Genomic DNA, 23,448 nt, shown 5'->3' on the forward strand with positions numbered 1-23,448 from the left:
CAAAGTATACAACATTTTAACATTTCCTTTATTATTTAAGCCAATTTGAGTTGGATCTTCTGGTATTTTAGCATTTTGGCTATAAAGCATGGATAATCAGAAAATGATTTAGTGATTCATCATACAAGAGAAGTTGTGAAAAGTGACCAACTCACCGGTAGTATTCCAGGACGGGCTCTGTTTGGGCTTCGTAAGCCTTCAGTCTCTTGACAACCGTCTCTGGTCTATCATCCTCACGCTGAATGAGAGGCTCCCCAGTCAGATCATCAATGCCCTAAATGGGAGTTAGAAGATGCTGGCATCAAATATCATATTTTTGAAGGATATTTTTATAGGTAGTTAACTGATTTTTAAACAGACATCTATGCAAGCAGCAAACAAAAATGTGTTTTTAAATAAATGGAATCAAATCCAAATCCAGGTCATTGCGACACAGAGCCATGAGACCCACGATCATTTCCACAGTGTCAATCACCTTCTCTTTAGAGCAAAAGGTTTTCTAAGCAGCCTCTAGATAATTTTATATTATATATTAATGTTATATATTATTATATATATTACATTAAAAACATATATATACAAAAAGATTCAGCTACAGACTGGGAATCTCAACTGCAAGCCCTAAATAACCCAAGGTGTCATTAATCCCTACTGCCCCAATTTCTAACACACTCCCTGACACAGAGTAGGAAATCAATACATGCTTTTGAAGGAATAACAAACCCCCATTGCTCCTGGGGATGCCTTTACTACCAAGCTGACTGGACTAGACCAGTTGACTATACCAAGTAACCTGAGAACATGCCCTCAGGAGTTCTGGTCATCCAAAGGTATCCAAGGTCACCTGTGAGTGCAAGAGGACTGGAGACAGTTGGCTATGCGTAAGGCCAAGTCAGTTCCCCCCTTAATACTCACCATGGTTTTGGGAGGGTTGAATTCCATGTTGTAGACACGGCCACTGCCTGGATGGATCCAGCGAGCAGTGAGGCGTTGCTTGATGACCTCAAAGGGCACGTTCAGATTAATCACTGTGTCTATCTGATAAGCTCTATCCAGGGCTTCTGCCTGTGGAAGTGTCCTTGGAAAACCTTTACAAAGTAAATTAAAAATGAACAAAGGGGGCTTCCCTGGTGGTGCAGTGGTTAAGAGTCTGCCTGCTGATGCAGGGGACACGGGTTCGTGCCCCGGTCTAGAAGATCCCACATGCCGTGGAGTGGCTAGGCCCGTGAGCCATGGCCGCTGAGCCTGCGCGTCCGGAGCCTGTGCTCCACAATGGGAGAGGCCACAACAGTGAGAGGCCCGCGTACCGCAAAAAAAAAAAAAAAAAAAAAAATGAACAAAGGAAGAAAGAGCCATGGGGAGAAAGGGGAGAAGGAAGAAAATTAGTTAATATTGAGCAATCTGAACAAAAGCAATAACACCAGGAAGGCTGATGACAACCTTGTTGTAGTTGTAGGGCAGCCGTGATAGTTAATTTTATGTGTCAACTTGTCCAGACCACAGGTTGCTCAGATATTTGGTCAAACAGTATTTTGGGTGTGTCTGTGAGGGTGTCTTTTGGGGTGAGATTAACACTTAAATCAGTTGACTGAGTAAAGCAGATTGTTATCCCTAATGTAGATATGCCTGGATAGAATAAAGTTGCTGGCCTCACCAGAAGATTAAGGGGAATTCCTCCTGCCTGACTGCCTTGCAATTGGGACATGGCTTTTTCCTGCCTTTGAACTCAAACTCAAACATCACCTCTTCCTGGGTCTCATCTGCCTTCAGACTGGAACTACACCATGACACCACCGGCTCTCCTGGGTCTCCAGGTTCCTGACTTGCTTTGAAGATCTTAGGACTTGTCCACCTCCATAACTGTGTAAGCGAATTCCTTATAATAAACACCTCTCTCTAGAAACTAAAAATCAACATATCCTCAAGGATCCCGCCACACCTCTGGCTGGGGAATGTTTACAGCTGATTTTAAGTTACTCTCCAGTCTTCCTTCTTCCTTTTGTGATCCTCCCTTATCCTAAATATTCTCAAAAAGCGGGGAAGGAACAAAAAGTCATATCTGAAGGAGCTTAGAAATCATGCAGTCCACTTCCCTCTTTGCATTTAAAAAAAGCAGGCCAGAGAAGATGACTGGCCCCCAAGGCCCCAGGGTGGGGAGTGGCAGCACTCAGGCCCCCTGCCCACCATCCATGTCTGTAGTGCATGAAATCCTCACTCTCCTGTCTGCACGCATCCTTTTGGGCAGTTGAAATATTCTCAATATTCCACTTACCATCCAATAGCCAGCTACATTGGGTGAGATTTTTCAGCTCATGAAGGACCAACCGAGTCATGACATCGTCTGGGATGAGCTTCCCTTGGTCAATGAAAGTCTTGGCTAACACACCAATTTCTATAGCAGAGGCGGGAAAAAAGAAAAGTCAGCAAGTGCATCTATTCTACCCCATTCTAGTCCTCTAGGAAATTGGTTACCTAAAGATGCCCCCTGGATAACACACTCATTTGAAAATGTGCATCATCAACTTTTGTGATAAAAACAGAGATTACAAAATAATCTACGCCTATTTCAAAATCTCTATTACATAAAAATAATGGAAAGCTATAAACCAATATGTTAGCAGTAGTCATCTCTGTGACAGAATTGTTATCTTTTCTTTTTTTTAACATATTTTCACTTTTCTGTGTTTTTCTAAATTTTCTATGGGTAAAAAATATATATACTAACTGAAATTATTTTCTTTTTAAATAAGAAACTGAAGTAGTCATTATTTTTAAGTGGCTCAGTTTAAGTGCCGGCAATCATGTTACTATAGAGATTTTTCTAATCCTCTAAGAGATGCTGCTGTCACAATTCAGTTTTTGACCAGATCAGCACTGTGATCATGTTATATTTTTATTAATGAAATACATGCAAAGAATTTATGAACAACTTTTATATATTACGTATAATTGTATGTCATTCTTACACAACAGTATTTTCATTTCCTCATCATCTCTTACCAAACTATTTACACACATTCAGAATTTTTCATGCCACTGTAACAACCTGTGTACTGGGCTTCCCTGGTGGTGCAGTGGTTGAGAGTCCGCCTGCCGATGCAGGGGACACGGGTTCGTGCTCCGGTCCGGGAAGATCCCACATGCCACAGAGCGGTTGGGCCCGTGAGCCATGGCCGCTGAGCCTGCGCGTCTGGAGCCTGTGCTCCGCAACGGGAGAGGCCACAACAGTGAGAGGCCCGCTTACCAACAAAGAAAAAAAAAACAAACAAACCTGTGTACTTATAGTTTTGTGCTCTTTTTTCACTTAGCATCATTTTGTAAATATTTTTCAGTGATTTTATATAGTCATTTAGTCATTTTTGGTAACTAATACTCCATCAGTATATATCTATGTTTGATAAAAATATACTCTTTTGGACTTCCCTGGTGGCACAGTGGTTAAGAATCCGCCTGCCAATGCAAGGGAGACGGGTTCGAGCCCTGGTCCGGGAAGATCCCACATGCCGCGGAGCAACTAAGCTCGTGCGCCACAACTACTGAGCCTGCACACTAGAGCCCGCGAGCCACAACTACTGAAGCCTGCGTGCCGCAACTACTGAAACCTGCACAACCTAGAGCCCATGCTCCGCAACAACAGAAGCCACCACAATGAGAAGCATGAGCACAGCAACGAAGAGTAGCCCCTGTTCGCCACAACTAGAGAAAGCCCACGTGCAGCAATGAAGACCCAACGCAGCGAAAAAAAAAGTCATCAAAAAAAAAAGAACTCTAAAAAAAAAAAATTAAAAAATACTCTATCATGGCAATATATACTGTTAGACATTTAAATTTTTAAATTAGTCTTGATTTTTCCCTACCACTTCCGCTTTTAAAGATCTTAACACTTTTTTTTTCTTTTTTTGGGGGGGTGCTTCTGAGTTATTTCTGATGGATAAATTCTCAGGATTCAGAGATTAAACAGTCAAAGTTTATGACTGTTTTCATGGATACCAAGGGGGGAGGGGGGTGGGATGAATTGGGAGATTGGGATTGACATATATACACTACTATGTATAAAATAGATAACTAATGAGAACCTACTGTATAGCACAGGGAACTCTACTCAGAGCTCTGTGGTGACCTAAATGGGAAGGAAATCTAAAAAAGAGGAGATATATGTATACATATAACTGATTCACTTTGCTGTATAGCAGAAACTAACACAACGTTGTGAAGCAACCATAATCCAATAAAATTTTTTTTTTAAGTTTATGACTGTTTTCATAATTTTTGGTATGGACTGACATACTGACTTCAGAACATATCCTAAATTGTCAAATTCATGAAACTTTAGATTTCTAACTAAGCACATTAACTACATGGAAATTGGCTGCCATTTGACAGGTGTACTGCTTGGGTTTATAAACGGCATCTGGAAGAGGCCCTGGGTTCTGAGAGCGCCCAGGACTCTCTAAAATACCCTCTTGGAAAGGTCCACATACTTAATGTGTGCACCTCTCTGTTGTCAGGGTTTTGACCACTGCTCTGGGGAACATAGAGCTCAAACTCAGTATTGAGGAAAATCGTAATTCTCCAGGGCTGAGTCCCTAAAAAGAGTATTGGTCCCTCCCCTCCCCTCTCACTCTTCAGGACAAGCCCTCAACTAATGGCAACAAATGGATTGAGATGATGGGATTAACTAATAAAGTACCTAATTTTATATTAAGTATAAGAATAGCCTTAAGAAAAGATGATCTGTTCTTGCCATTTCAACGCTGTACCAGAGACTGTAGCCAGGGCAATGAGTCCAGAAAAAGAACAAAAGGCATCCAGAAAGGAAGAAGTAAAATTATCTCTATTTCCAGGTGACATGATCTTGTATTTAGAAAATCCTAAGGAATCTACTAAAAAACTATTAGAACTAATAAATGAGTTCAGCAAAGTTTCAAGGTACAAGATCAAAAGTATACAAAAATGAACAATATGAAAATGAAATTAAGAAAATTCCATTTACAATTGTATCAAAAAGAATAAAAAACTTAGCAATATACTCTTTTAAAAAAGCACAAAACTGGTAATCTGAAAACCACAACATTGTTGAAAGAGATTAAAGAAGACCTAACTAAATGGAAAGATAGCTTATATTCGTGGATTAGAAAAGTTAATATTAAGATGGCAAGACTCTTTGAAAATGATCTACAGATTCAATGCAATCCTATCAAAATTCCAGCTGGTGTCTTTGTAGAAACTGACAAAATGACTGTAAAATTCATATGGAAATGCAAGGTATCCAGAATAGCTGAAAACAATCTTGAAAAAGAAGAACCAAGTTGGAGGACATACACTTAGGATTTCAAAAGACTGTTTGTACTGGCATAAGGATAGACATAATGTTGCTATGAATATTCATATATAAGTTTTTGTGTGAACACATGGAACAGAAATGAGAGCCAAGAAATAACCCCTCACATTTACGGTCAATTGATTTTCAACAAGGATACCAAGCCAATTCAGTGGGGGAAGAAATGGTCTTCTCAACAAGTGGTGCTGGGAAAACAGAATATCCATACACAAAAGAACAGGTTAGGTTAGGTGGGCCTCTACCTAACACCATATTAAAAAATTAACTCAATATGTATATCACAGACCTAAATGTAAGAGCTAAAACTACAAAACTCTTAAATGGACTTCATTAAAATTTAAAACTTTCATGCTTCAAAGAACACCATCACCAAAGTGAAAATCCAATCCACTGAATGTGAGAACATTCCTGTAAATCATATACCTAATAAGGAACTTTTATCTAGACTATCTAAAGAATTCTTATGACTCAGCATTTAAAAAGGAAATCCATTTTTTTAAACGGGCAAAGGATCTGAATACAAAAAAACAGATATATGAATGGCCAATAAGCACATGGAAAGATGCTCAACATCATTAGTCATTAGGGAAATAACAAATGGAAACCACAATGAGATATCACTTCACACTCACCAGGATGGCTATAATCAAAAAGACATAACAACAACAACAAAAAAGACAAATGTTGGCAAGAATGTTGAGAAATTGAAACCCTCATATATTGCTTGTGGGATTATAAATGGTATAGACAATTTGGAAAACAGTGTGGCAGTTTTTCAAAGGTTTAAACAGAGTTACTACATGACGCAGCAATTCAACTCAGGTATATTTTTCCAAGAGAAATAAAAATGTAAGTTCACACGAAAACTTGTATGTTAATGTTCACAGCAACGTTATTCACAATAGCCAAAAAGCGAAAACAACTCAAATCTTCATCAAATGACAAGTGGGTAAATAAAATGTGGAATATCCATACAAAATTATATTGTTTAGCCATAAAAAGAAGTGAAGTACTGATACATGTTGCAAAGTGTATGAACTTTTTTTTTTTTTTTTGCTGCGTTGAGTCTTTGTTGCTGTGCGCGGGCTTTCTCCAGTAGTGGCGAGCGGGGACTAATCTTCATTGCGGTGCGTGGGCTTCTCATTGCTGTGGCTTCTCTTTGTTGTGGAGCACAGGCTCTAGGCACGCGGGCTCAAGTAGTTGTGGCACGCGGGCTCAGTAGTTGTGGCACACAGGCTCAGTAGTTGTGGCACATGGGCTTTGTTGCTCCGCAGCATGTGGGATCTTCCTGGACCAGGGCTCGAACCCGTGTGCATTGGCAGGTGGATTCTGCACCACCTGGGAAGTCCCAAAGTGTATGAACTTTGAAAATATGATAAGTGGAAAAAGCCAGACACAAAAAACCACGTATTACATCACACTATTTATATGAAATGCTCAGAGTAGGCAAATCTAGAGAGACAGAAGGAAGATCAGTGGTTGTCCAGGGCTGGGAGCATTGGGGGAAAATGGAGAGTGACTACTAATGGGAATAGGGTGTCTTTCTGGGGTGATAAAAATGTTTTAAAATTGATTGTGCTGATGGTTGCACAACTCTGAATGTAATTGAAAAAAAACACTGATTCATAGTTTAAGAGGGTTAATTTTATGTAATGTGAATTATATCTCAATAAAGATGTTTTTTTAGAAAAAGTAGGACTTCCCTGGTGGCACAGTGGTTAAGAATCCGCCTGCCAATGCAAGGGACACAAGTTCAAACCCTGGTCCGGAAAGATCCCACATGCCGTGGAGCAACTAAGCCCACACACCACAACTACTGAAGCCTGCATGCTCTAGGGCCCGCATGCCACAACTACTGAGCTTGCATGCTGCAACTACTGAAGCCCGCACACCTAGAGCCCATGCTCTGCAACTGGACAAGCCACTGCAATGAGAAGCCCACGCACCGCAACAAAGAGTAGCCCCCATTTGCCACAACTAGAGAAAGCCCGCACACAGCAATGAAGACCCAACACAGCCAAAAAAAAAAATTAAAGATGAAAATTACCTGGTAAGCAAAACAAAACAAAACAAAAAAAGCCATTCATAAAACCAACACTACTCAGGAATAATTATCATCAAAACTGATAATATAGGGCTTCACTGGTGGCACAGTGGTTGAGAGTCCGCCTGCTAATGCAGGGGATGCGAGTTCATGCCCCGGTCCAGAAGGATCCCGCATGCCGCGGAGCGGCTGGGCCCATGAGCCATGGCCTCTGGGCCTGCGCATCCGGAGGCTGTGCTCTGCAACGGGAGAGGCCACAACAGTGAGAAGCCCGCGTACCACAAAAAAAAAAAAAAAAAACTGATGATATAAAAACCTCCAAATATTTTGTTTTATTAGTAGATAGTCCCATGCATAGTCTAATAATCATTTTCATATCACTAATAACTTTCTATATCACTAAACACAATAGTTATCAAAATCTGAAGCCTGTAATGCTTCCATTTAAAAGAAAAATAAAAATGATTCAACTCTCTACGTCATAGTCTAAGCAGTTTGTTTATTACATTTCAAGTTTTTACTCCCTCTTAAAATTACGCAAGGACTTTTGTCTAGCATATTCTTTGGACATTTAGTAAATTTTTATTCCCTTGATTGCCTATAATTTAATGTTGTATCTAAATAGACTCCACATTAAAAAAAAAACATTTCCTTTTTTATTCAAAAAGTTAACAAATTCGGGAGCTTCCACACCTACAAAACACAAAAAGCTAGTTTAAAAGTAAATCATTCAAAATACACTGATTTTCTATAAAGTTATTCACAAATAAAAACAGAAAAGGAAGCTTAAAAGGGAATAGGAAGGGTTAAAACCAGCTTTTGATTTTAAGGATAATAATCAGAAATTCTAAAACACAGATACATTAATACAAAAAAACCATTTTTAATTCTATATCTCCTTTTAACATCTGGTCATTCTTATAAGACTACTCAAACCAACCACACCTCATGTCCGAACTAACTGGAAACAACGTATTGTTTGAGCAGCTATGAAGTACAAAAGAGGGCCTGACCAACCTGTAAATACAGTTCTCTTTTATATATGCCAAGAGAAAGGGCTACAGAGAATTAATCTAGTTCCTGCCAAAAGTGCTGTCAGCGCTTCCCTGGTGGCGCGGTGGTTGGGAGTCCGCCTGCCGATGCAGGGGGTGTGGGTTCGTGCCCTGGTCCCGGAGGATCCCACGTGCTGCGGAGCAGCTGGGCCCATGAGCCATGGCCGCTGGGCCTGCGCTCCGCAGCGGGAGGGGCCGCGGCGGTGAGGCCCGCGTACCGCAAAAAAAAAAAAAAAAAAAACAAGTGCTTTTTAGCATTGTTATATTATAATGTACATAAAACTTTACTTTAAAAACATGTTGAAATAAAACTAGGAAAACAACAGGAATGAGTCAAATGATAGCTTTACACCCAATCACGGGCTTAAAAAAAAAAAAAAAACTTTCTCAAATAATAAAGACTGAGTCAACATAGTGGTTACCTCTGGGGGGGCAGGAAGGAAATGTGATGGGTAGGCACATATGGGGACCCCAAAAGTACTGGTTTTCTGTCTGATGGTGGGTAAATGGGTGTTCATTTTATTCTTCTTCTAACCATCAAAGAAATTATAATACTTTCATGCATAGGATATTTCACAAGAATTATACTGAAAATCAAAACATCCCTTGACTCTGGTCCTCCCTCCAACCATCACTCAATCTGACTCCTCCTCAGTGAAGCACCTAGAAAGAATTCCCATTCCAGGTCTATGTTCCTCCCCTTCCCACTGTGCTTCAGGATAGAATGTCAACTCAAGAACTGTATAGAAGTCCAAGTGGGTCTGGCCTCATCTTATCTCTCCCCCACCTACCTCCCCACCATTTCTACCCAACCATCAAACTATGGCCCCAGCAAGGAGCTCCACATACTCTGGGTCCTCCTAGTCTTTGCACACGCCTCTTTCTCCTCTCTGTTGCCTGATAAGCTCTCACTCACCTTTCAAGATACATCTTAAAGGGTCCTTCATGATGAGGTGTCCCTCAACCTCCGAGGCAAACAAAAGTTCCTCCTCTGGACTTCCATAATGTCACAGGCTTATCGCTGTTTCAGCACTTATCACACTGCTGAAACCACCTGTTTACATGTTGGTATGGACTGCATTGTGTCCCTTAAAATCCGTATGTTGAAGCCCTGACCCCCCAATGTGGCTGTATTTAGAAATGGGGCCTTTAAGGAGGTAATTAAGGTTAAATGAGGTCATAAAGGGGAACTTTAATTTAATATGACTGGTGTCCTTACAAGAAGAGGAAGAGGAAAGACCACATGAGGACCCAGTGAGAAGGTGGCCATTTGCAAGCCAGAAGAAAGGCTACACCAGAAACCAATCCTGCTGTCACTTTGATCTTGGACTTCTAGCCTCCAGAACTATGAGAAAATAAATTTCTATTGTTTTAAGTCACCCAGTCTGTGCTATTCTGTTATGGCAGCCTGAGTAGACTTATGGCCATCGGCCTGCCCATGTTCCAACTGTGAGCACCTGCAGTGAAATATATTTGTCTCTGTATCTCCAGTACCCAGCACACATTGGGTGCTTGACAAATCCATGGATGGATGAATGAATGGATAGCTAGAGAGATGAGCTGCCTGGATTATCCTGGATTCTTTTTTTTTCCCCCAATAAATAAATAAATAAATATTTATTTATTTTTGGCTGCATTGGGTCTCTGCTGCTGCGCATGGACTTTCTCTAGTTGTGGCGAGCAGGGGCTACTCTTTGTTGCAGTGTGTGAGTTTCTCATTGCGGTGGCTTCTCCTGTTGCAGAGCATGGGCTCTAGGCTCGTGGGCTTCAGTAGTTGTGGCTCGTGGGCTCTAGAGCACAAGCTCAGTAGTTGCGGCACACAGGCTTAGTTGCTCCGCGGCATGTGGGATCTTCCTGGACCAGGGCTTGAACCCATGTCCCCTGCACTGGCAGGCTGATTCTTACCCACTTAACCAGGGAAGTCCCTATCCTGGATTCTAGCCATGGAATTTTAGAAAGGCCTAACTTACCTTGTTAGAAAAAAAGAAATGGAGCAATCCTCACAGAAAGCAATATTGTTAAAGGTAGAAAACTGTACTTACAGTTTACTATCACTTGTGTAAAAAAGAAAAAAAGAACAGAGGGAAGAATAGGTAAACTCTGGGTTGTATGTGCATGAAATAGCTCTGAAAGGATCTTTTCACTAAATGTCCTTTTAAATTTTTTGGAATTCAAAACCATGTAAATGTATTGCCTATTTTCAACACAAATCAAAATTTTTGCCATTACAAAAATAATTTGCTCTGTCAATATCATTCTAATTAGGCACATCTATGCTGCCTGTGTGTACATAATAGAAGTTTTGTTAGACATACAGAAACTTGGGAGCTGACAGAGGCTTTGAGGATTACCTACTGAGTTCAACTTCCCCAACTTACAAATGAGAACAAATGAGATCCAAAAGGGGTAGCCATCTAGTCCAGGATTCTTTGAGAAGCACTAAGCTGCAGTGCAGTTTCTCAAACTTTGGGCAATCACATGGCAACCTTACAATTTCTGCCATAGCTGAACTATTATTTACTGTATAATTTTCTTTAAAGTGACTCAGCTTTTTAATTTTTTTAAAAAATTATTTATTTATTTATTGGCTGCATTGGGTTTTCATTGCTGTGTGCAGGCTTCCTCTAGTTGCTGCAAGTGGGGGCCACTCTTTGTTGCGGTGTATGGGCTTCTCATTGCGGTGGCTTCTCTTGTTGCGGAGCGCGGGCTCTAGGCACGTGGGCTTCAGTAGTTGAACCACATGGGCTCAGTAGTTGTGGCTCGCGGGCTCTTGAGTGCAAGCTCAGTACTGTGGCACACAGGCTTAGGTGCTCCACAGCATGTGGGATCTTCCCAGACCAGCGATATCGAACCTGTGTTCCCTGCATTGGCAGGCAGATTCTTAACCACTGGGCCACCAGGGAAGTCCAGCTTTTTAATTTAATAAGCTATAATGTTCACAAAATTAAAGGGTTGGTGTGCTAGTTATCATTTTTCAAATACACTTTGAAATAAAAAATTTTATTTTTTATTTGCATTTAATTTTTGAGAAAAATTTTTGAGAAATGTTTTTGTCTACCTAAAATTATCTCATGAACCTCAATTTTGGAAATGTTGCATAATGGAGAGAGTAATTTAATTGGCATACAAGGAGACCTGGGTGTCCACTTTTGTCTCCCAGTGACTGGATTTTATTATTGAGCAAGTTCTTTAACCTCTCCTGAACTCGGTTTCCTCATCTCTAAATGAGAGGGCTGGACTAATGACAAAGGGGCAGGCTCAAGTTTCCTGACTGCAGGGTTCAGTGGTGGTCTACAGTTACTCCAGGTTTGCTACAGTCAACAGGTTCCCACATATTTCCAGTGTCTTTATCGCATCTGCTGGGATGATTTTAAACTTTGGCTATAAAATACAGCCATGGGTTATATAATACAGCATCATCATGAAATGGTGGTTGGAAAGTAAATTGGCACCATCCTTCCTTAGCATATCTGATGGTACTGTATTTATAGAAATTCATCACTAGGGAATTTATTTGAAGCAAATAAGTAGAGATGCTGCCAAATGTTCGTGTACAAGGATAGTCATAACAGTATTAATTATAACAAAGAATGGTTAACCACATAAGTGTATAATAATAGGAAAATGTTTCAATTAACAATTGTGCAATCTTGATGAAACTAAAAGACTGCTTAGTGATGTGTGAACATGCTCACATAAGTGTGAAAAAAGGTATCTAAGCAATTATTTAGACTACAACAAGTCTGCAAAGACATACAAATGCAACAGAGAAAAAAAGAGAGGGACTTCCCTGGTGGTCCAATGGTAAATCTGCCTTCCAATGCAGGGGATACCGGTTCAATCCCGGTCAGGGAAATAAGATACCACATGCCACGGGGCAACTAAGCCTGCACACCACAACTACTGAGCTCGCGTGCCCTAGAGCCTGCGCACCGCAACTAGAGAAGAGAAAACCCGCACGCCACAACTAGACAGAAGTCCGCGCACCACAAGGAAGAGCCTGTGCTGCAACGAAAGATCCTGCATGCCTCAACGAAGATCCGGTGTGCCGCAACTAAGACCCAACACAGACAAAAATAATAAATAACATAAATAAATATACATTTAAAAAAACAAAAAAAAAGAAACAATAAGGAGAAAGAAAAAAAAGAAAAAGCACCAAAGGGTTAATTATAATTGTCTCTGGGTGGTAGAACTATACAGGACTTCAATTTTCTTTTTTATACTCCCATGAATTGTTTTCCTTCCTTTATAGTAAATATACTTTACTCTTGGTATCAAAAAACATTAAGCAGTATTTTTTAAATAAAAGGTTACACGTCTCCTTTGGCTATGATCCTGGGGGAAATATCCAATCCATTCACATATATTTTTTGAGAATATATTCTTAGTCCTGAGGTGCAGAACATCTGTAATAACAATCTCATGACACCTCCCTCAACTCCATTTTCTGTTTTCTTTGTTAAAGAATTGCCTGTAGAGACTCCAGAAAGAGCAGGCATCTAAAACAGGCTGCACATCTTTCCCAGTGATCCTCTCCTCCCTCCCTCTAGCCTCTCCTTTCATGTTGTGGAGTCAGGAAGAGGATGGCGGGCTTGTCATGGGATGTTAAGGATAAACAAAGAGGGTTGTTTCTTAATTTAAAATAAAAGTTTACTTAATTTGCTTTAAATTTAATTTTTTTCAATGTTTTGTGTTTTCCCAAGTTAACATATCTTTAACTCTTCACTGAAGGTGTTCTCTAACATGCAATTATGCCTCACTGCTGAGTTATTTTTCAGAGAATCGCTTAAGTATTCTTTACTCCTTCCCACTTTGAATAACCTTGCCCCAAGCTGGTGCAGTACCGGGGGTTGTTTATTGTTACCTAATGCAATCTGTTGCATCAAGAATACTACGAAGTGAGCCAAACAGTTTAACCTTCTGAAGTTTAATACTTTATGATTTTTTTAAAGATCAATGTTAGGAGAAAAATAAAAGTAGTAATTCACCAGATTAGGTGATAAACCAAAGAACTCTCCAAGACAAGCTAAAAACAGTTTTTTCATTTGAATGTCAGTATTCTGAAACAAACAAAAAAAACCCACCTAGAAATAACCTATATAACCCATCAATAGGGGATCGGTTAAATAAACCATGGCAGATCCAGCAAATAGATACTTATACAAATGTTAAATAATGAAATGGATTTCTGTGTTTTCGTGTGGAAAAATATCCTAGATATAGTGAAAACACACTGGTGCAGAACACATATTTAGTAGGATTACATATTGCATAAAACATGGGATATACATATACCCTGTATGTGCTTATACACAAATACAGATTTCTAAAAGCAAGCACGAGACACTGCTCCCCTCTGAAGAATGAGACTGAGGCAGGGAATGAGAGAGAGTTTTACTTTTAATATTATGTACTTCCATACTGTTTCCAATCCTTTTTTACCTTGTGCAAGGGGTTAGTCCTAATTTTTAAAAGGAGCTCCAAAATGACTTTGTTTTGGAAAGTAAAGGTTAACACTTTTGAGAGAGAGAAAAAAAAAACTCACCTTGCTGTTACTTTTGGAAAACAGCTTTCTTAAGATATAATTTACATAAAATCCATCCATTGTGACTCGATTTCGTGCTGAGTTGCAAGAATTTTTTTGGCATGAGAAACAAAACAATCTTTCAGATAACCATGCACAAGAACAGCTTTCCTGTCTAAAGATCTAAGCCAATTTTGCGACAGCAAGGAGGGTAAATAATATTGGCCTTCAGATTATGGGGGAAAGGTCAAAACCAGAAAATTCCATAGCGTTTAACAAACAAACAAAAAGTTAAAAAAGAAAGCGCTGGGCTTCCCTGGTGGCGCTGTGGTTAAGAATCCACCTGCCAATGCAGGGGACAGGGGTTCAAGCCCTGGTCCGGGAAGACCCCACATCCCGCAGAGCAACTAAGCCTGTGCGCCACAACTACTGAGCCTGCGCTCTAGAGCCCACTCGCCACAACTACTGAGCCCACACGCTGCAACTACTGAAGCTCGCTCACCTAGAGCCGGTGCTCCACAAGAGAAGCCACTGCAATGAGGAGCCCGAGCACCGCAACAAAGAGTAGTCCAGCTCGCCACAACTAGAGAAAACCAGTGCGCAGCAACGAAGACCCAACAGAGCCAAAAATAAATAAATAAATTTATAAAACAAAAAAGAAAAGAAAGAGAGCGCTAACAGTTCTCCAAGCGCAAGGGCTGGCAGAGAATAAGCCACACACAGATCATGGACCCTTAGGAGCAGCTGCGACTGGGGCTGGACATACCTCTCAAAGCCATGTGGTTTTCTTTAATCTTTGAGCTTCGAATGTGTCCTAACTTCCTAGTGCCTTCCCTCAATAAACCACCTGAAGCTATCCACAGAGGCCAGAGGTTTCGGGGAACAGTATCTCAGCAGCTCGAGGACTTCCCCACCCCCACCCCCCGGGCGGCAATTGGGAGATGCTGCGCCCGCACCCCTGGACCCGCATTCCTGGGACCCACTTCCCGAGCCCCGGTCCCTCCGCCCACAAATCCCCACCGGGACGACAGCGCACAGCCACCCCTCCCGCCCGGGCTCCCACCTGTGCCCCGAAGCATATTGTCTCGGAGCAGGTCCCCGCTGGAGAGGTGCTTCAGCTCGAAGTGTTTGGTGATGCGCGAGGACACGGTGCCCTTGCCGGAGCCCGGCGCTCCCATGATAGCTGCGCGCACTAGCCGCGCAGACGCCCCCATGGCCGCCGAGAGAGGCCGGGGCCGCGCGGAAGTGGGGCTTCGGCCTGGCTGTGCGCTCACCCGCTCCGCAGGCCGGGGCCGGCTGGCAGCGCTGCAAGAAAGCTACGGCCTCCACGCCCAGGCGCTCCCGGAAGTGAGGCGACAGCCTCCAGGCCAGCCCCACCCAAGCCCCGTCGGGCTGCCGCGCCCGCCCCTGGCGACCCAGGAACCCCCACCCCCCATCCCCCGCGCCTGATCCCGCCCGGCCCGCGCAAGCCGCGCCCCCTCGGCACTCCAGCAGCGACCCTTGCGAGCGACTCGGCCGCCCCACGCAGCCCGCGGCCCTCCGCGCCTCCTCCCCACCCGCCAGCTCCCCCCGCATACCCTTTGCTTTCCTCCGCCTCTGGGGGCCCTCCTCCGTGACCTCTGAATGCCCCCCACTTCCCTCAGATCCACACCTCGCACCTGTCAGTGCCCCGCCCCGTCCTGCCCAGTCCCAGGGGATCGACAGCGCCCGCCCGGGGCCTCTCCCAACCCCAGCGCCGTACTCCGCTTGGCTCCCACTTGCTGCCCCCTCGCCACCACCCGTGCCCCTCGGCTCCCTGGGTCGTCAGAGGTCCCCCTCTCCTCCTCCCAAGCCCGCAGTTCCCTCCCCTCCCTTCTCCTCTCCTCCTCTGCTGCTGAGCGACTTTTCCTGCTCCCTTGCATTCTCACGCAGGCCGTTAAGGTACGTTTGTCTAGGTAGAGTCCCAGTGGGTGGCAATGAACCAAAAGGGCCTTCCTCCTCATTTCACAGAAGAGGAATCCCAGTTGAAAATGAGTGAGGTGCTGTAAGTCACAGGTCTGTTGAGGGGTGTCTCTTACTTCCCAGGATCACACTTTCGGATTCAAAAGGAACTGTTGCTTTTACGCAGCCGAGCCTAAAAGTACTGGCTCCTCCTCAGGCTCCACTGTTTGCATTGATGCCATAAATATTTATTCAGTAAAATTCCTGCTCCTTGGATTTGAAAGTCTAGTGGTGGAAGCAGGTCATAACAAGGAAACAGATAAATGAGCAAGGTAATTTGAGATAGTACTATGAACAAAATAAAATACAATGTGTATATATATGGAATTTAAGGAAAAAAATGTCATGAAGAACCTAGGGGTAAGACAGGAATAAAGACACAGACCTACTGGAGAACGGACTTGAGGATATGGGGAGGGGGAAGGGTGAGCTGTGACAGGGCGAGAGAGAGGCATGGACATATATACACTACCAAACGTAAGGTAGATAGCTAGTGGGAAGCAGCTGCATGGCACAGGGATATTGGCTCGGTGCTTTGTGACCGCCTGGAGGGGTGGGATAGGGAGGGTGGGAGGGAGGGAGACGCAAGAGGGAAGAGATATGGGAACATATGTATATGTATAACTGATTCACTTTGTTATAAAGCAGAAACTAACACACCATTGTAAAGCAATTATACCCCAATAAAGTTGTTTTTGTTTTTTTTTTTTGCGGTACGCGGGCCTCTCACTGTTGTGGCCTCTCCCGTTGCGGAGCACAGGCTCCAGACGCGCAGGCCCAGCGGCCATGGCTCACAGGCGCAGCCGCTCCGCGGCACGTGGGATCTTCCCGGACCGGGGCACGAACCCGTGTCCCCTGCATCAGCAGGCAGACTCTCAACCACTGCGCCACCAGGGAAACCCTAAAGATATTTTTTAAAAAAAAATACAATGTGTAGAGGGAGGGTGTCTTAGATTGGGTGGTCAGTAAAGCTTTGAAGAAATGGCATTTGCTCTTAGCACTGAATGGGAAGGTGGAGGGAGAGGGACAAAGTCAAGGGGAAAAGGCCCTAACGTGGAATGTTTGTCATGTTCCAGGAATAGAGACACAAAACAAAAATTTCCTACCTATTTCCTCTGTAAAATGGGCATGGAAGATTAGTATGGAGTCGTTAAAATAATGTGTGTAATGCCAGCTACAGGGTAAGTGTTCAATATTACATTAAAGTCATCCACTATTATTATCGTTTCTTTGTGGAAGGACACTATGCTAAGGCAGAGAGAAGGCTCTGTGAAAATAAACACAGTTCCATCCTCCTCAGAAGTTGTCGAATAAGTGGCCCAAAACTGCTTTCAATTTAAAAGATAGAAATTATTTCAGAGTGAGGTGGTAAGGGAAATCTTGCTCCCCAGTGAATCTGAGCTGGGTGAGTGGATGGGGGGATTTAATAGGTAGACAGTGCTGTACTTGGAAAGAAATTAAGTAGCTCATACGTATTTATTACTAAGAAAGAAAGAATGAAAATAAATGAATTAAGCATTCAACTCATATAGTTAGAAAAAAGACATCAGAATAACCCAAGGAAAGCAGAGGAAGGGATTAAGTAAAGAAAAAGAACATAAATGAAAGGATCAGAGAACTTAAGAAACAGAACTAACAAAAGAATGAAAAGGTCTGGACAAGTACAAGTTACAAAACACTAGAGAACTAGGTACATAGAGAGTCCTTCTAATCTCCAAAGCTCGGAACATTTGAGGGTTTAGCTGCAAAAGAAACCTGAAAGAAAATCCTGGGGATATTTGGCTTAGAAAGAAAACCAACAAAATAGCTGAGGAATCATCCCATCACTGGGGAGGAAAAGCTGAGTGTTGTGGTCACATCACCAGGCCCCACAAAATGCCAACTAACTGCAACTTTGCTAAAGTTTGTGGATTATGAATGAGGAATGAATAAGTAACTGCCAAACTGAGAAATCTGCTGGCAGCTGGGCTTGGCACAGTCATTTGGCCATGCACACACATTTGTATGGGCTGGTTCTTCACCCTTGAACTTGCCCCAGTGGTAAAGACACTGAGCTCAAATAATACATTAATACAACAGAAAGTGTGAGTCAAAAAGAGCTTTAAAAATGCTTGTATGTTGGGGCTTGCCCTCTAGAACTCCTGAAGAGGCCAGATCCAAAGAAGTCTGAGAGAAGACCATGTGGAGAGAGGGCCAGCGATCTGAGTCGGTCCAGCCATTCCAGCTGAGCTGCCAGTTGTAGCCACAGGACTCTCTAATCCACCACCAGGGGTAGGTGGATTAGAGAGTGGAGAAAGAATTTCTCCTTGAGCTACTAGAAAAATAGAACTGTCATTACCTGAGATTGGAAAAACTGTAGGAGAAACAGGTTTGGGGAGAATATCAGTGTTGTTTGGGGTAAGTTAAGTTGGAGATGCCTTTGGGACATCCACAGGAATTGATAAGGAAACAGTTAGATGTACAAATTTTGACTACATAGTAGAGGTCCAGGCTGGAGATGTAAAATCTGGGAGTTGTTGATATATTTAAATTCATGAGCTAGTACAAAGTCACTTAGGGAGTGAGTTTAGACGAGAGGAGAAGAGGTCTGAAATCTGAGTTCTGGGGTTCGCCAAAATTTTGGGATGAGGAGGAAACACTGAAGGAGCCTGAGAGGAGAGGCAAGTTAATTAGGAAGAAAACAGGTGAGTGCAGTATCTTGGAAGTCGATGGAATGTATTTCAAGAAGGAGGGAGTGATTAAATGAGTCAGATTCTGCTGATAGGACTGAGAACTGACTAAAATTATTTCTAAGCGTAAAAAAAAAAAAGATTATTTTTCATTTACAATGCGTAGATGAAAATATCAGAGGATAGTTTTGCCAAGAATCCCATAGCTATTCAACAACTGAATTAGTAATTTCAAAAAATGTTAGGTGAAATATAGAAAATGCTTTCTCTGAGAAGGAATTCTGGGAGTAGAATTCAAACTGTCCAGAACAAGGGTATTAGAGAAAAAAGAAAGAGAAGATCTAGACAAAAGTAGGGGAAGAGAAAAGAAGAGGCACAAAGAAATGAAAATAAAGGGCTCTATTTAACAGCCCTTGAAAGAGCCATATGAAAAGATGTTAAATCATACTTATGACAAAGGAAATGCAAATTAAAACTATAGAGAGATACTATTTCTCAACTATTAGATTGGCAAAAATCTAAGTTTGACAACGTAATGTGTTGACAAGGTAGTGAGGAAACAGGCATTCACATTTTGCTAGTGGGAATACAAAAATGGTACAATCCATGGAGAGAGAAATTTGGCAATATCTAGCAAAATTTCATATACGTGCACTTGTCAATCCAGAAATTCCATTTCTAAGAATCTAACCTAAAGATACACTAGCAAAAATACAAAAAGATATATACATAGGGTTGTTCAATGAACACTATTTGTAATAGCAAAAGAGTGGAAACAATCCCAAAGTCCATCAGAATGGTCAAATAAATGAGGATCCACTCACATATTGGAATACTACGCAGCTGTAAAAGCAAATGAGAAATATCTCTGTAGAGTGCTATGGCATGATTGCCAGTGAAAAAAAGGCAAGGAGGCAAAGCTGAAAGTTATGTACTACCACTTAACCAGAGGGGGGAAGAAGATATGAATATATCTTTCTGTTTTAGAAAAATAGAGAAAAAACTTAAAAATAAAATAAAACAAATTAAAATTTTCGTTTTATTTAAACAAACAAAAACTGATTACCTCTAGGGGAAGGAAGAAGTGGGGCAGAAGGAATGGGGCAGATGGAGATCAGACTTCTCTGATTGTACTTTGGTTTATACGAGTGACTTTGTTAAGTATGTAGCAAGACTTAATTTTTTTTAATGTTTCCAAAAGCAAGCCTTAAAAGTTAAAGGCAAAATGAAACAAACGAACATGGCTGTGTAATGACTTGGTTCTGTCTATTTTTATAAATTGCTACTGCTCTTTGAATACCTTGCAGAAATCTAAGTTGCTTCCTTTGCTACTGAGGTAACGCATGTTCTGAAGTTTTATCTTGGAATTTTCCATACCATCTCACATAGCTCACTTTGTCGTTCCTGCCAGGCGACAAATACTGTAACTTGGCCATAGAACATACTTCCTCACCGTTTTGTCCTAGCCTGAGGCATTGCTTGTCCTTTAGGACAAAACTACTCCTATCAGAGCACTGACTTCCCTCCAGAGAGGAGACACTGTGTTATTCCCCTAATCATGCCTCGTCGGTTCTGAAGTTGTGGTCCATCCAGGGCATTTCTGTCCCAGGACCCAGGGATAGGGTAATCATATGCCCCTGAGGGTAGTCCTCCTCCTTGAAATTCAAGAGTTTTCTGGGTCACAGGATTTGGAGCTGCACACAGCTAAATTTGACTCTCACAAGCTGAGGCACCTTGAGCAAAATAATTAACCTCTCTTAGCTTCAGTTGCCTCATTTATGAAATAGGGGGAGGGTGATATTAATCCTATGGGGTCGTTGTGAAATTTAAATAGGGTCGTGTACGTAAAATGCCAGGCATATGCTAGGTGCTGCTTCTCTTCTCCTTGCTCTGCTTCCCTCCTCTTCTTCCCCACCTTCTTTTCATTCAGTCTTCCCTCCACCCTTTTCTTCATTAAACAAAATAAATTAGACTAGGAAACTTTTAAGGTTCTTCTCAAACTCTGAGGTCCTTAGAAGTATTGATGAAGTGCAGTGCATTCAGATGGAGGCTTGGCCACTAGAATTAGAAATTCAAAGATAAATGTAGTAGAAATGTGGGTGTAGAGGTCAATGGTGATTTTAAGTGAAGAGGCTTTTAGGGGTTAAAAGCACAGAGGAATGGGTTTCTTGGTGGAAATACTTTAGTCCCAATAATATTATAAATTGTGCAGATTTGTCCAAGGGAAGAGAGGAAGTAGGGAAATAAGGGAAGGACAGAAGGAAAGAGAAAAATTGGAAAGAAAGGAGGAGGTTAACATTTAAAAGTCAGATAACAACAAGTGTGGGTGAAAATATGGAGAAATCTGAGTTTTCATGCACTGCTGTTGGAAATGTAAAATGATTCAGTCACTTTGGAAAACAGCCTGATAATTCTCAAACAATTAAACATAGAGTTATCATATAACCCAATTTCACTCCTAGGTACACATTCAAGAAAATGGAAAACATATGTCCACCACACAAAAACTTGTACATGAATGTTCATAGCAGCATTGTTCATAATAGCCAAAAGGTGGAAACATTTCACATGTTCATCGATGGATGAATGGATAAATGAAATGTAACATATTCATACAATGAAACTTTTTATTTGGCCATAAAAAGGAATAAAGTACTGATACATGCTATAACATGGATGAATCTTGAAAACACTATGCTAAGTGAAAGAAGCCATATATTATATAGTTCCATTTATATGTAAGTCCAGAGTAGGGAAATCTATAGAGACAGAAAGTAGATTAGTAGTGTTTGGGGCTGGGGAATATGGGGAACAAGGAAGATAGGGTGGTAATAACTAAAAGGTACAGTTTCTTTTTGAGGTATGAAAATGTTCTAAAATGGAGTGTAGTGATGATTGCACACCTTTGTGAATATATTAAAAACCACTGAAGTGTACACTTTAAATGAGTGAATTGTATGATGTGTGAAATATACCTCAATAGCCATTAAAAAAATCAATCAATATAATTCACCATATTATCAAATTAAAAAGAAAAACCATATGATTATCTCAATAGAGGCAAAAAATCATTTTATAAAGTTCAACACCCATTTATGATTAAAAACTCAGAAAACTAGGAATAGATGGGAACCATCTCAATCTGATAAAGGGCATTTATAAAAAACATAAGCTAACATCACAGTTAATGGTGAATGTATTCTCCCAAATGTGGGGAACAAGTCCAAGATATCTGCTGTCATCGTGTCTCTTTAACAGTGTTCTGGAGCTCCTAGACAGTGCACTAAAGCAAGGAAGATTGAAGAAGAAGAAATAAAACTGTCTTATTCACAAATGAGCATGTATATAAAAAGTCATAAGGAATCTACAAAAAAAGCTACTAGAACTAATGTGTTCTGGATTCAAAGTCAAATACAAAGCAACATTGGTATCTCTACACACTAGAAACACACAATTGCAAATAAAAAGTTTTTAAGATGCCATTTGTAATAACATCAAAAAATATTTGGGGGTAAATCTAAGAAATTGAATACAAGAACTGAATATTGAAAACTACTCATTTCGGAGAAAAATTATAGAAGATCTAAATAAATGGAAAGACATACTATGTATATGCATCAAAACACTCGGTTTGGGGCTTCCCTGGTGGCGCAGTGGTTGAGAGTCTGCCTGCCAATGCAGGGGACACGGGTTCGTTCCCTGGTCCGGGAAGATCCCACATGCCGCGGAGGGGCTGGGCCCGTGAGCCATGGCCGCTGAGCCTGCGCGTCCGGAGCCTGTGCTCCGCAACGGGAGAGACCACAACAGTGAGAGGCCCGCGTACCGCAAAAAAACCCCCAATAAAAACAAAAAAAACACTGTTTGGTTACAATCTCAGTTCTCTCCAAATCATCTATAGATACAACATAGTCTCAATCACAATCTCAGCAGGTTTGTTTTTTAAATAAAAATTAACAAGCTGATTTTAAAATTTGTAGAAATAAAAGGAACCTAGATTAGCCAATACAATTTTGAGAAAGAACAAAAATGGAGAACTTTACCTGATTTCAAGACTTACTATAAGGCTGCAGTATTTAAGACAGTGTGGTGTTGATGTAAAGATAGGTATATGGATCAATGGAACAGAATAGAGTCCAGAAATAGACTCATACATAGGGTCAATTCATTTTTGACAAAGGAGAAAAAGATAGTCTTTTTTTTTTTTTTTTTTTGCGGCACGTGGGATCCTCCCAGACCAGGGCACGAACCCGTGTCCCCTGCATCGGCAGGTGGACTCTCAACCGCTGCGCCACCAGGGAAGACCCAAGATAGTCTTTTTAACAGTGTTGCTGGAATAATAGGATATCCACGTGGAAAAACATAAACTCAATTCTTACCTCATGCCATATGCCATAATTAACTCAGAATGGATCATAGACCTCCATGTAAAAGTTTAAAATGATAAAACTTCTACAAGAAACCTAAAAGAAAATCTTTGTGACTTTTGTTTAGGCAAAGATTTCTTAGATAGGACAGAAAAAGAATGAACCATAAAAGAAAAACATTATAAACTGGAGTTTAACCAAAATTAAAAACTTATGCTCTTTGAAAAACAATGTTTAGAGAATGTAAAGGAAAAACGTACACTAGGAGAAAATCTTTGCAAAATATATATCTAATAAAAGGCTTGTATCTAAGATATGTAAAGACCTCTTACAACTCAATGATAACAAAACACACAACCTGATAACAAAATGGGCAAAAAATTTGAACAAATACTTCATCAAAGAAGCTATATGATTGAAAAACAGGCATATGAAAAGATGCTTAATATCACTGGTCATCAGGAAAATGTA

At 41.3% G+C, this 23,448-nt stretch overlaps 1 protein-coding gene across 5 annotated transcripts in view; it reads right to left on the reverse strand.

Moving 5' to 3' along the window:
- Positions 1–23,448, reverse strand: part of AK3 (adenylate kinase 3) — a 41,295-nt gene that overhangs the window by 12,223 nt on the left and 5,624 nt on the right. The window contains exons 1-4 of one of the 5 annotated variants that reach the window (XM_027105810.1): positions 15,028–15,338; positions 2,273–2,392; positions 916–1,088; positions 156–274 (exon numbers count right to left, since the gene is read on the reverse strand). In XM_027105810.1, coding sequence (XP_026961611.1) covers positions 156–274; positions 916–1,088; positions 2,273–2,392; positions 15,028–15,178 — 563 coding nt within the window. In that variant the 5' untranslated portion in view covers positions 15,179–15,338. Of the gene's footprint in view, positions 1–155; positions 275–915; positions 1,089–2,272; positions 2,393–3,046; positions 3,069–7,388; positions 7,553–13,985; positions 14,063–15,027; positions 15,339–23,448 lie in introns of those variants that run through there. The other 4 variants (XM_027105812.1, XM_027105811.1, XM_027105814.1 and 1 more) reach the window with 4 other exon arrangements.

Source organism: Aethalodelphis obliquidens, unplaced genomic scaffold (genome assembly GCF_003676395.1).
Source record: "Aethalodelphis obliquidens isolate GAN/ISIS:26980383/991018 unplaced genomic scaffold, ASM367639v1 scaffold7, whole genome shotgun sequence".
Lineage (NCBI taxonomy): Eukaryota > Metazoa > Chordata > Mammalia > Artiodactyla > Delphinidae > Aethalodelphis > Aethalodelphis obliquidens.